Below are 13,387 nucleotides of genomic sequence, written 5' to 3' on the forward strand. Positions count from 1 at the left end.
GTCTGGAGCTCCAGGGCGGGCAATTTAAAATGTCTATATAAGGGCAGGCACACCAGGGTTCTGGGTCCTCCCATTTTCCTGCGTGTGAGGGGAGCACCCTGTTGCAACAGCTTTAATAAAGATAAAGCTTACAAGCTGCTTTGCTTCTCAATATTCTCTGGTTGGCCTCTGTTATTCTCTCCGACCGATGGAGAACCTACAAAGGGCTCTATAAGGGCTCTTGTGTCCCCTATAAGGGAATACAGTGGATGCCCGGGTTGTGAACGTGATCCGTGCGGGATGCACGTTCACAACCTGCAGCGTTTGTAACCCACATCTGTGCATCTGCACACTCGTGGGTTGCAATTTGTTGCTTCTGCGCATGTGCAAAGCGCAATTTAGCGCCTCTGCGCATGCGCGACCGCCAGAAGTAACCCGTTCTAGTACTTCCGGGTTTGGGCGGTCCGTAACCTGAAAAAAGGGACGCGGGTGGCGCTGTGGGTTAAACCACAGAGCCTAGGACTTGCCGATCGCATGGTCGGCGGTTCAAATCCCCGCGGCGGGGTGAGCTCCCGTCGTTCGGTCCCAGCTCCTGCCAGCCTAGCAGTTCGAAAGCACCCCCGGGTGCAAGTAGATAAATAGGTACCACTTTATAGCGGGAAGGTAAACGGCGTTTCCGTGTGCTGCCCTGGTGCTGGCTCGCCACAGCAGCTTCGTCACACTGGCCACGTGACCCGGAAGTGTCTCCGGACAGCGCTGGCCCCCGGCCTCTTAAGTGAGATGGGCGCACAACCCTAGAGTCTGTCAAGACTGGCCCGTACGGGAAGGGGTACCTTTACCTTTAAGCTTTCGTGTGCATGCACACTTCTTCCGATGCATGCACACGAAAGCTTATACCCAGAAAAAAACTTGAAGGGGCTGTAAGCCGAGGTATGACTGTACTGTAAGGGCAGACTTTTGTTTATTACACATGCCAGGGTTTTTGCTGGGAAACCTGCAGGCCGGATCACACCCGTGGCATTTCCTCACGAGGAACGGCCTGGGCTGGGGGGAGGCGTGGGTGCATTTCAAGTCTCGTGCTGGACTTCCCTGACCAGGCAGAGATCTGCATCTGGGGGGCAGACTATTTGCTCAGCAATGACTTCAACTGGGGCCAGAGGGTGCAGCTGCTTCTCTCCCCCCCCCCAAGCCTTTCCTCCTTTCCTTCCGGGCTTTTTTACAGAGCCACGACCACCTGGGGCTCTAGAGGCTTCAAACGATCTCCTGCCACTCTAAGGAAGCCATCTGTCAAAGCAAAATAATGTTGCAGAGAAGACCCAGCGGAACCGACAGACATTATTCAGGCCCCACCTGCCCTACTGCATTTAAAGAAGCATTGTACCACTTTAAACATGGCTCCCCCCTCCCCGCAAACAATCTTGGGAACTGTAGTTTCCTTAAAGGGTGCTAGAAGACTTCTCTTCTGCCTCCCAGAGCTACAGTTTCCAGAACGGTTCAACCACTGCTTTTTTTCTAAAAAAAATAAATATATGTTTAGGGGTTACTCTCATTTCGACTCAAGAGCACCACCGTTTTATAGTTCAGATTGGGAAAATAGGGAAGCTTTTAATGTTTAATAGGTTATTGCATTTTAGTGTTTTTTTGGAAGCCGCCCAGAGTGGCTGGGGAAACCCAGCCAGATGGGTGGGGTATAAATAAATTATAAAATAAATACAGTGAATGGACAAAAGTACAAAGGTTCACAAAAAGTTTAGGGGTATGCGTACCCCTGTGTCTCCCCCCCCCCAAAAAGCACTGGGTTCAACCATCAATCCCTCTCCTTAGGGAGCTCTGGGAATTGGGTGAAGAGGCCGGATAGCTCAGTCGGTCAGAGCGTGGTGCTGGTAACGCCAAGGTTGCAGGTTTGATCCCCGTATGGGACAGCTGCATATTCCTGCCTTGCAGGGGGTTCAGCTAGATGATCCTCAGGGTCCCTTCCAGCTCCACAGTTCTGGGATACTATGAGAATTCAAGCCAGAGGTACATTTTCAAAGGCCGCAGATCATAGAATCATAGAATTGGAAGAGACCACAAGAGCCATCGAGTCCAACCCCCTGCCAAGCAGGAAACACCAGCAATTTCTCATCCAGCAATTTCTCATCCAGCAATTTGCTGCAAGGATCTCAACAACCGGGGGGGGGGGTCCTTCTGCCTCCCCACCCCTCCTGAAATTGGGCAAAGGTTTCTCGGACTTGCTCTCTGCTTTGGGGGTGCCCCAAACCGTAGGGTGTTTGGCAGGCGTGAATTCTCAGAGCATGAAATTGTGTGTCAAGTGTGCACCAGGGCCTGGTTAATCATTGACGCAACCGAAACCAGAGGGTATCGCAAGCAAATAGCGCAGAGCGAGAGTCTTTTTCAGTCACACACAGATTTCCCTCCCTGTTGAACTTCGCAGGCCGAAATCCCACCAGGTGACGCCTTTGCAATACAATTTAACAAGAGGTAGTGACAATTTCACAAGAGGCCAGCGACTTGCGTGGTTTTTAAAAAGGATTGGCTTTCATAGAGGGAGTCTTGGGGGTTAAACATGGGACCTTGTGCACGATTGGCTGTGGAGCTGTAACCCTATGTTAAAACAATATAAGCTTCTAGTCCCCATAGGAAATTTAATAGGAACAGTGGCCAGTTCCGCCAATGGATCTATCTGGCTCAGCCTCGCTGATGAAAGCCGTCGAATGAGCTTTCCAGAGGTCACACGCCACTGGTGGGCGGGGAGAGAAGGGGAAATGGGCGGAGCAATGAAGCTGGGCTGGGGAGGGGTGTGGTCTGAGGAGAGAGGGTGTGGCCTGAGGAGAGGGGGTGTGGCCTGAGGAGAGGGGGTGTGGCTGGAGGGGGTTTCTGAGGGCCAGATGGAGAGATCAGGAGGGCCACATTTTAAAGAGCAAAAGAGCCGCCCTCCTAAGAATGCTGCTATGGCGGAATGGGTCAGTGCGCCTTGCTGCTGACCAGAAGGTTGGTGGTTTGAGCCCACCCAGGAATGGCTGTGGGTAGGATTCCTGCCTTCCAGAGGGTTGGACTAGATGACCCTTGTGGGTCCCTTCCAAATATTATTGTAACTCGCTCTACGTGGGGCTGCCCTTGAAGCTGACCCAGAAACTCCAGCGGGTGCAGAATGCTGCGGTGAGACTCCTTACGGGGTCCTCGCTGCGAGATCACATTCACCCGGTGCTATACCAGCTGCACTGGCTCCCGGTGGAGTACAGGATCAGGTTTAAGGTGCTGGTTTTAACCTTCAAAGCCCTATAGGACCCTCGGACCTACGGGACCGCCTCTCCTGGTATGCCCCACAGAGGAACTTACGGTCTTCAAACAAAAACATCTTGAAGGTCCCTGGCCACAGAGAAGTTAGGCTGGCCTCAACCAGAGCCAGGGCCTTTTCGGTTGTGGCCCCGATCTGGTGGAATGCTCTGCCCCAAGAGACTAGGGCCCTGCAGGACTTGACATCTTTCCGCAGGGCCTGCAAGACGGAGCTGTTCCACCAGGCCTTTGGCCAGGGCACAGCCTGACTCCCTCCTTTGGCAATCCTCACAGAACTTCTAGCCCAATGGTTGCCATTAATTTGATTGGAATTAATTTTATAATGAAATCATTTTGGAATGTTTTATTGTTTTAGTGTTGTTAGCCGCTCTGAGCCCGGCTTCGGCTGGGGAGGGCGGGATATAAATAAATTATTATTATTATTATTATTATTATTATTATTATTATTATTATTATACAATTCTATGGTTCCTCTCCAGCTTTTCTCCACTTGAATTCTCCACTGTCTTTTGGAAGAGGAAGGAGAGAGAGATAGAGGAGGGGAATGCCTGGACTGGATCGTGGGGTTGTGGAAGAGCTCCTCCGCCCCAAACACAGCCCCACACTCACCCATTCCTCCACGTTGGGTCCTTCCTGGAAGGCCAAGGGCTTGTCCCAGTAGACGTTGGGCTTTCCGTACTGCCAGATCTTCTGACGCGTCTTGTGGGCGAAGAAACAGATGACACACAGGAGAATCACGAGGAGGAAGCCACAGACAATGGCGATCGCCTGGTGTGTGTTTTTTGTGGGGTGGGGAAAAAAAGTGTGTATAAGCATCAAACACCAAGGTTCTCAGGCCTGGGAGATATAACAGCACATTGGTCTCTGAGCATGTGCAGAGCGCATTTCACCCCCCCCATATTTGGGATGCACATAGATGTGACTATTCTTTTACTTTTCCCTCCCACTCTTTCTTTTTCCCCTTCCTTCTCCTCCTGCGATGAGGCTACATTTTAATATTTTAATGTTTCAATATTTTAATGTTGTATTTTAATTTTGTTTTCAAGTTGTAATCATTCAACTTGTTTTGATTATTGCTTGTAAGCCGCTCTGAGCCCGGCCTTGGCTGGGGAGGGCGGGGTATAAATAAAAATTATTATTATTATTATTATTATTATTACTTGCTAAAATGTACTCCCCACTTGATTGTGAAAAAACAAAGCAAATCTCAAAGCAGCGCTCAAAAAAAAATGCAATTAAAACATCAATAATAATAATAATAATAATGACCTAAGACTTTCAGGAAGTTGAGATGACAATAAACTAAAAACAGATTAGAACTCACATCAGCTTCTCTGAATAGGCTTTTCTAAGCAAGAATGTTTTCAGGCGCTGAAAGGAGCACAGCGAAGATGCTTGCCTGAAATCAATCGGCAGGGAGTTTCAAAGTTTGGCTACTGCTGTACTCAGTGGCCGAGTGCTTACAATTGTGAAACAGGTATTTTATATGGCACCAATAATAGGGTTGGTTCGGCAGAATGAAGTGGCCAAGGGGGCAAATATGGGGCAAGGTGACCTCGCAGGTAAACAAAATGAGGTCGTGTCTCATGGGAATGTGAGAAGCTCTGACTGGACCAGAGTGTGGCTGGTACCCTCTGCGATTGGGAGGATGGAAAAGGATGGCAAAGGAGCCCAATACTAGGCGGAGCCAGAGTCAATGAAAGGCGGAGCCAGAGCCTGTGAAGGGCGGAGCCAAATGACACTCATTTTCTCCCACTCACTCCCAAGTCCTCCCAGGCTGAAGAGGAGGGAGCTGATTGGCTGAGAGCAGACTTATGGTTCAGCTCCATCTGGACTGTGCGAAACCACTGGGCAACTCACGAGTCCCCCCATGGCCATTCGCCCTGCTTTGGGTGCGGATCGTACCCAGGCGTTCTTATCTTATCTGCCCCGCTGGGCAGTTTCTGGGTGTGTCCAGTTTAATGGACCGATTGTTTTGCTGCTCAGCCCTGAAACCGACCTCTCCGATTTGTCCTTTCGCTTTGAAACAAAATAGGTTCCTGGTGTTTGCTTTTGAACCAGCCTGGCTCTTTTTCCTGGGGCCAGCACCTCTGAGCAATGCAGAAAAGCCACAGAGCAGAGGCAGCTGGGGCAGAAGGTATCAAGGCCCCCCCACATACCCAACTCCCCCCCCCCATCCTTCCTCCCTGGGAATCTTCCTCCAGCCAGAAAAATGGGCTTCTGGAATCCTACAGGGGCCATCCAAGCTCTCATGAGGTCTAGCAACTTGCCAAGACGAGCACCAAAAGGCTGAGGAGAATGAATGGAGGGGGAACCAGCAGCCCCAGGGATCATAGAATCATAGAATCATCGAGTTGGAAGAGACCACAAGGGCCATCGAGTCCAACCCCCTGCCAAGCAGGAAACACCATCAGAGCACTCCTGACATATGGTTGTCAAGCCTCTGCTTAAAGACCTCCAAAGAAGGAGACTCCACCACACTCCTTGGCAGCAAATTCCACTGTCAAACAGCTCTTACTGTCAGGAAGTTCTTCCTAATGTTTAGGTGGAATCTTCTTTCTTGTAGTTTGGATCCATTGCTCCGTGTCCGCTTCTCTGGAGCAGCAGAAAACAACCTTTCTCCCTCCTCTATGTGACATCCTTTTATATATGTGAACATGGCTATCATATCACCCCTTAACCTCCTCTTCTCCAGGCTAAACGTGTCCAGCTCCCTTAGCCGTTCCTCATAAGGCATCGTTTCCAGGCCTTTGACCATTTTGGTGGCCCTCCTCTGGACACGTTCCAGTTTGTCAGTGTCCTTCTTGAACTGTGGTGCCCAGAACTGGACACTGAACTCCAGGTGAGGTCTGACCAGAGCAGAATACAGTGGCACTATTACTTCCCTTGATCTAGATGCTATACTCCTATGGATGCAGCCCAGAATTGGATTGGCTTTTTTAGCTGCCGCGTCACATTGTTGGCTCATGTCAAGTTTGTGGTCAACCAAGACTCCTAGATCCTTTTCACATGTACTGCTCTCAAGCCAGGTGTCCCCCATCTTGTATTTGTGCCTCTCGTTTTTTTTGCCCAAGTGCAATACTTTACATTTCTCCCTGTTAAAATTCATCTTGTTTGTTTTGGCCCAGTTCTCTAATCTGTCAAGGTCGTTTTGAAGTGTGATCCTGTCCTCTGGGGTGTTAGCCACCCCTCCCAGTTTGGTGACATCTGCAAATTTGATCAGGATGCCCTTGAGTCCTGCAAATTAGATCAGGATGCTGTTGGACTCCAACTCCCAGAAGCCCCAGGCAGCTGTCCCCAGGGGTCAGGCATGATGGAAGAAGTCCAGGCATATCTGAAGTTTGCTTAGAGCAGGGATGGAGGCTCCCTGGACTACAAGTCCCAGAAACCCCTGGGTCCAGCATGGCTAGTAATCCTGGACGAGGTAATCCTCCATGAGCCAAATTGGATCCCCTCTCTGTCTGTTGCTTACACCAGCTCATTCTGCTGGAAAGTATAATTACTGTTCTTAGCTAATTTTATTGGTTGCTGCTTCTGCTTCTTGTTTTGCCATGGTGACTCACAGAACGACTTACGAAACAACAACAACATACACACCTTAAAAGTGGGGGTGGGTGGGAATACATCAAAACAGCCCACCCACTCTAAAGGGCCATGTAGATAGCTAAAAGCCCAAGGCCGGTGTGAAATGGAAGGATTTTGTTAGGTGCTTGAAGATATCTAGCATTGTGTCAGGGCTGGCTGGATGAGGGGTGGGAGGCACCAGCTGGGGAACCCCCAAGGGAACCCCCAGGAGAAGAAGGCTCAGAGCCAGGGGATTTGTGGTGGGACAACGACGAGTGGTCAGAGGTGGGTTAAACCACAGAGCCTAGGGCTTGCCGATCAGAAGGTCGGCGGTTCAAATCCTCACGACGGGGTGAGCTCCTGTTGCCCAGTCCCTGCTCCTGCCAACCTAGCAGTTCGAAAGCACGTCAAAGGTGCAAGTAGATAAATAGGTACCACTCCGGCGGGAAGGTAAACAGCGTTTCCGTGCGCTGCTCTGGTTCGCCAGAAGCGGCTTAGTCCTGCTGGCCACATGACCCGGAAGCTGGACGCCGGCTCCCTCGGCCAGTAAAGCGAGATGAGCGCCACAACCCCAGAGTCGGCCACGACTGGACCTAATGGTCAGGGGTCCCTTTACCTTTAAAGATGAGGTAAATAATGTTTAGGAAAAATAAGGATAAGACAAGAATTTGTTTGTATTGTTTGTTTTTCTGCCTGTGTGGTTTAGTTGTATTATAAAATGAATAAAAAATTGGGGGTGGGGGAAACAGCTCTTACTATCAGAAGGTTCTTCCCGATGTTTAGTGGGAATCTCCATTCTTGTAATTTGAAGCCACGGGTTCGAGTCCTACCCTCCACATGACCCGGAAGCTGTACACCGGCTCCCTCAGCCAGTAAAGCGAGATGAGCGCCGCAACCCCAGAGTCGGTCATGACTGGACCTAATGGTCAGGGCTCCCTTTACCTTTACAGGGGGAGAAGGTGTCAGAAGCTGAAAGGGTAACAGGGTTTCGTGAGCAGGGAGAGTTGGTAGCAGAGAGAAGTCTAGAATCAGAGTCAGGTTGGAGAGGCCAGAGATGAGACAAGCTGTCAAAGAAGTTAGGGGGTCTCCCCCTCCTGCTGCAACCAGCTCCCCTCCCCTCCCCTCTGCTCTCCCAGAACCAGAAGAGGCATGAAAAGAGCGGAGGAGAGATTAGCAAGGTGAAGAAGTCTCAGATTGCTTCGGAAAGACCCAGGAGAGGAGGAGGAGAAGACTTAGACAGTGGTGGGAAGGCAGGGACCTTCAGTTCTTGCAGCTGACCTATTGGGAAGAGATGCTGTGATCACTAGGCCTGCACCGTTTTGGTTTATTTGAATGAAAGAGTTCACTTCACTGTTTTTTTTAATTGCTGGCCTGACTCTGGCTGCTGATAGGATGGCGCCAGGCAAGCCACTCCGGGGAGTGTCCCACAAGTGGGGAACCTCCACAGGAAAGGCCCTGTTTCCATGTTGCCGCCCTCTGGACCTCCCTTACCTCCTGAGGGTCCACCATGCAGTAGTGGTAGAGGTATTGGTTGGCGTAGACCCCCGTGGAGTACACCGAGTTGCACATGGCCAGCATGGGGTTGACGTAGTAGCTGCTGGACATCTGAGCCCGCGGGTTGACCCCCACGACGTAGACGATGGAGGCGATCAGCATGACGAATGCCATGACGGCACACAACACCAGCACCACCAGGTAGAACCTCCGGGAGCGAGAGCCGCTGGACTTGGTGAGGCTGGTGATGGCGAGAGCCAGCAGGGCGATGAAACAGAGGATCGACATGGCGAGCATGAAGCCGTTGGCCGAGCGCGGGTTGGCCATGCCTCCGTAGTACCCCATGCCCATCCCGCCGTAGCTGCTCCCGCCGTAGACTCCCATGCCTCCGCCGTAGTAGCCGCCCATTGAGCCCCCGTAGAGATTGCCATAGCCGTAGCCGTACTCCCAGGACAGGGTGGAGGCCACGCAGGCAAAGATGGCGACGCAGAGGAGGACCCCCACACCCTCCAGGATCCTCACGATCCCAGGGGGAGAGTTCCACTTGTAGAAGTGCTGTGGGACGTCTTCGATGTAGTAGGAGCCTGGTGGAGGGGAGTGGATGTAATAGCCGTAGTCCTCGCCGGGGGGCCCATAACCGGTGGGCGGGCTGTTGTAGGGCTTCTTGGTGCTATACATGCTTCAGAGGGGGGCGGACTGGCGGCCAGAGTGTCACGGACCTCCGGGAAGGACCTTTGAGGAGGAGAAGACCTGGAGAGGAACACAAAGGGATATGCTGAGCATCTCTGAGAGCTTTTCATTTGCGCAAGTGAAGGCAGTTACCAAGGCATACAGTCATACCTCGGGTTACACACGCTTCAGGTTCCGTTTTTTCGGGATACAGACTGCCGAAACCCGGAAGTACCGGAACGGGTTACTTCCGGGTTTCAGCAGTTGCACATGCGCAGAAGTGCCGAATTGCAACCCGCGTGTGCGCAGCTGCGGGTTGCGAATGCTGTGGGTTGGAAGAATAATGGCAATCAGTTACAAAAGTGTATTTGAATACACAGCCTAATATTAATAATAGATCTTTCCCAGCAGGAACTCGCTGGAACTCAGCTGGGTGCCATTGCCATTATAAGAGAACAAGGGAGGCATTCATGGTGAGTTGCAGCACCTCTACAAAATAATAATAATAATAATAATAATAATAATAATAATAATAATAATAATAATATGCCACCCATCTGGCTGGGTAGCCCCAGCCACTCTGGAAGGCTCCCCATGATATATATACCGTATTTTGCGTCCCATAGGACGCACCGGCCCATAGGACGCACCTAGTTTTTTGGGGGGGAAATAAAGGGAAAAAAAATTATTTCCCCCCAAGGTGCGGGGCTGGAAGAAGCAGGTCGGGGAACAGCGGGAAGGCGCACTCCACCTCCCCGCTGTCCCCCGAGCTTGTGGGGCTGGCAATGGGGAGAAGTGCACTGAGCCCAGGACTGGAGGCAGCTCTGCGCAGCCATCGGGAGCCGGGCGGGACTTCGCGCCCCGCTCCCGATGGCTGCGCAGAGCTGTGCTGAGCCCGAGACTGCAGGCAGCTTTGCGCAACCCTCGAAGCCGGTCTCCCGAGGGTTGCGCAGAGCTTCCTGAAGCCTGGACAGCGAGAGGGCTCGGTGCACACCGACCCCTCTCGCTCTCCAGGCTTCAGCGAAAGCCTGCATTCGCCCCATAGGACACACACACATTTCCCCTTCATTTTTGGAGGGGAAAATGTGCGTCCTATAGGGCGAAAAATACGGTATATATTAAAAGGTGGTGGATTGATTATTTATTATTTGTTCCCTGGTGCAGTGGGGTCATCAAGGTTTGAGCTCCCCCAGGGCAGGATCCCTGCACGGGTTGAGCGAGATGATCCTCTGGATCCCTTACACCTCTACAATCCTATGTTTCTATTAAGAAAAAAAAACCACGAACCGATGTGGAAACGTGGGTAGCTGAACTTTCATGAGGGAAAAACACCCTTATGGAAATTCATCCGCATTTTAGCATATGCATCTAGATTCAGGTAGGTAGCCATGTTGGTCTGATGCAGTCAATATAAAATAAAATAAAAAAATTGTCCAGTAGCACCTTAGAGACCAACTAAGTTTTTTTCTGGGTATCAGCTTTCGTGGGCATGCATCGGAAGAAGTGTGCATGCACACGAAAGCTTAAAGGTAAAGGTACCCCTGCCCGTACGGGCCAGTCTTGACAGACTCTAGGGTTGTGCGCTCATCTCACTCTAGAGGCCGGGATCCAGCGCTGTCCGCAGACACTTCCGGGTCACATGGCCAGCGTGACAAGCTGCATCTGGCGAGCCAGCGCAGCACACGGAACGCCGTTTACCTTCCCGCTAGTAAGCAGTCCCTATTTATCTACTTGCACCCGGGGGTGCTTTCGAACTGCTAGGTGGGCAGGTGCTGGGACCGAACGACGGGAGCTCACCCCGTCACGGGGATTCGAACCGCCGACCATACGATCGGCAAGTCCTAGGCGCTGAGGTTTTACCCACAGCGCCACCTGCTTACACCAGAACAAACTTAGTTGGTCTCTAAGGTGCTGCTGGGCAATTTTTTATTTTAGCATATGCAATTTTGCTTGGCGAACACGTTGGGGTTTTTTTTGCAAGGCAGTTCCCTACTACTCTAATTCATCTTTCAGCTTCACTCATCATCATCATCATCAACCTTTTATTCGACCGTCAGTCAGGAAAAAAAAACAAATACATTTGTCAATACACAGTTAAAAACATCCAAGAAGATTTTAGAGCTTAGCCAACACTAAAAGGGCTAAACAGATAGCCCCATGTCAATACAGTCAATTATGGTCTTGCGACGCTTAAAGGCTAAAAAAAGAAATTTGGCCACCAAGAAAGGTATAGCTCTAGTGACATTATTCAGCAAGTGTAAAACCTGGTTTTCTCCGGGTAGGAAGCTAAGTTGAGATAGGAGTGGGTCTATAAAGTTTTGTCTAAGCTCTGCATAAGAAGGGCAAGTCAAGAGAATATGTTCGGTGGACTCAACCACACCGATAGCACAATGACAGGTTCTCTGGGCGTATGGTACTCCCCTGTACCTTCCCCACAATATCGCAGAGTCAAGGACATTTAATCTAGCCGCTGTAAGAAGTCTGCGGTATTCCACATAGTGGATTTCTGCAAGGTAGGGGGCTGGTATGGTCCGATAAATCTGGTCCCCTAGGAACGTCCCTGGTTTTACCTGGGCTATGTCCTCTTGTCTGGCAATATCACTCAGTCTCTGGGAGATCACATCTCTAGCTTGATTGTATATATATCCTCTCTCTCTCTCTCTGTGCGTGTACATACATATACATACGATGCATTTTTCTACACCTCGCTTTGCTGCAAATTTGGAGAGGCGCAACTTCTCAACGACAGTCGTGTTGCTGTTTGCGTATTCTTTCAAAAACGAGGTGAGTTGGCGGCCCTTTGAATGCGAACTGAATCTGGTCCCTCCTCCCACCCCCAAATCATAGAATCATAGAATCCTAGAGTTGGAAGAGACCACAAGGGCCATTGAGTCCAACCCCCTGCCAAGCAGGAAACGCCATCAGAGCACTCCTGACATATGGTTGTCAAGCCTCTGCTTAAAGACCTCCAAAGAAGGAGACTCCACCACACTCCTTGGCAGCAAATTCCACTGTCAAACAGCTCTTACTGTCAGGAAGTTCTTCCTAATGTTTAGGTGGAATCTTCTTTCTTGTAGTTTGGAGCCATTGCTCCGTGTCCGCTTCTCTGGAGCAGCAGAAAACAACCTTTCTCCCTCCTCTATGTGACATCCTTTTATATATCTGAACATGGCTATCATATCACCCCTTAACCTCCTCTTCTCCAGGCTAAACATGCCCAGCTCCCTTAGCCGTTCCTCATAAGGCATCGTTTCCAGGCCTTTGACCATTTTGGTTGCCGTCCTTGGAGATGCCAGAGATCGAACTCAGGACCCTTTCCTCCTCCAAGACCCTTCAGACACTGGCCATTGCCTCCCCCCACCCCCACAACAGACTAAGACCAGGGAGACCAGGGTTCAAAACGTCTCGCTTGGCCATGAACCTCACTGGGTCACAGCGCCTCTCACAGCCTAACCTACCTCACAGGATTGTTGTGGAGAGGAGAAAGCCACGTCCAGCCCAGCCCAACTTCTTGGAAAGAGAGAAAAAGGGGGGAATACAGACGCCGCAAAGAACTGAACCGAAATCCCGACCACTGAGCCTGATGGTTGCAAGAAGGGGGTCGATTTCCCCCCCTGCGGCAGCTCAGAGCTCTCCAGCCTCACAAAAGAGCTGTTTGCAGTCTCTCTTACCCCTGCCAGCCGTCCCGCCGGCGACCTCAGCCCCAGAGCGCCAGTCGGGCCGCCCCCCTCGGGGTCCCTTTCCTTCCTCTCTCTCCGCCACCTGGATCTCAAGGCCGTTTCTTGCGAAGACAAAGCCAGACACCGGAGCCCGGCTCTCGCCTTTCGCCTGCTAAATAAATGATCCCCTTGCTCTTGTTTGCGTCCCCCGCTGTCGTCCGCTCAGCGCATGCCAGGACAGGGCTTCCTCCCTAGGGACTAGCGGCCGGAGACACCTCCCAGCATTCAGAAGTTCCTTCCTTCCTTCTTTCCTCTCTCTCTCTCTCTCTCTCCCAACCCTTCGCCAATGGACGGAGGCACAACGGCGGCCTTCCACCGACCGAATCCTCGAATTCAGCCCCCAGACAATTCGTCTTCCGGGGCCTGATTTTCGTCAAGCGAGGCTGTACAATTGAAGGCCATTCGCAAAACTGTAGCCATCAACCTCGGTCACCTTGAGCCAATGGTAACCTCGCCGCCTCACCTACCTTGCAGGGTTGTCGCAAAGGAAAAAATAATAACGTGCAAGGGAAGGGATTCTGTGCAACGCCTCCCTCAGATAAACAGAATTGGAATAAATTTTTAGCCGTAAGCTGAGTCCCCATCAAGGAAAAAGGCGGGAAATAATAATAATAATAATAATAATAATAATAATAATAATAATAATACTACAGTGGTACCTCGGG

At 51.0% G+C, this 13,387-nt stretch overlaps 1 protein-coding gene across 1 annotated transcript in view; it reads right to left on the reverse strand.

Annotated features, from left to right (window-relative positions):
- LOC309332913 (occludin-like) overlaps positions 1-13,387 on the reverse strand; it is a 29,603-nt gene that overhangs the window by 12,762 nt on the left and 3,454 nt on the right. Inside the window, exons 2-3 of the mRNA XM_081846270.1 lie at positions 8,332-9,084; positions 3,886-4,044 (exon numbers count right to left, since the gene is read on the reverse strand). Coding sequence (XP_081702396.1) covers positions 3,886-4,044; positions 8,332-9,012 — 840 coding nt within the window. The 5' untranslated portion in view covers positions 9,013-9,084. The remainder of the gene's footprint in view (positions 1-3,885; positions 4,045-8,331; positions 9,085-13,387) is intronic.

Source organism: Podarcis erhardii (genome assembly GCF_964252035.2).
Source record: "Podarcis erhardii genome assembly, chromosome: 18".
Lineage (NCBI taxonomy): Eukaryota > Metazoa > Chordata > Lepidosauria > Squamata > Lacertidae > Podarcis > Podarcis erhardii.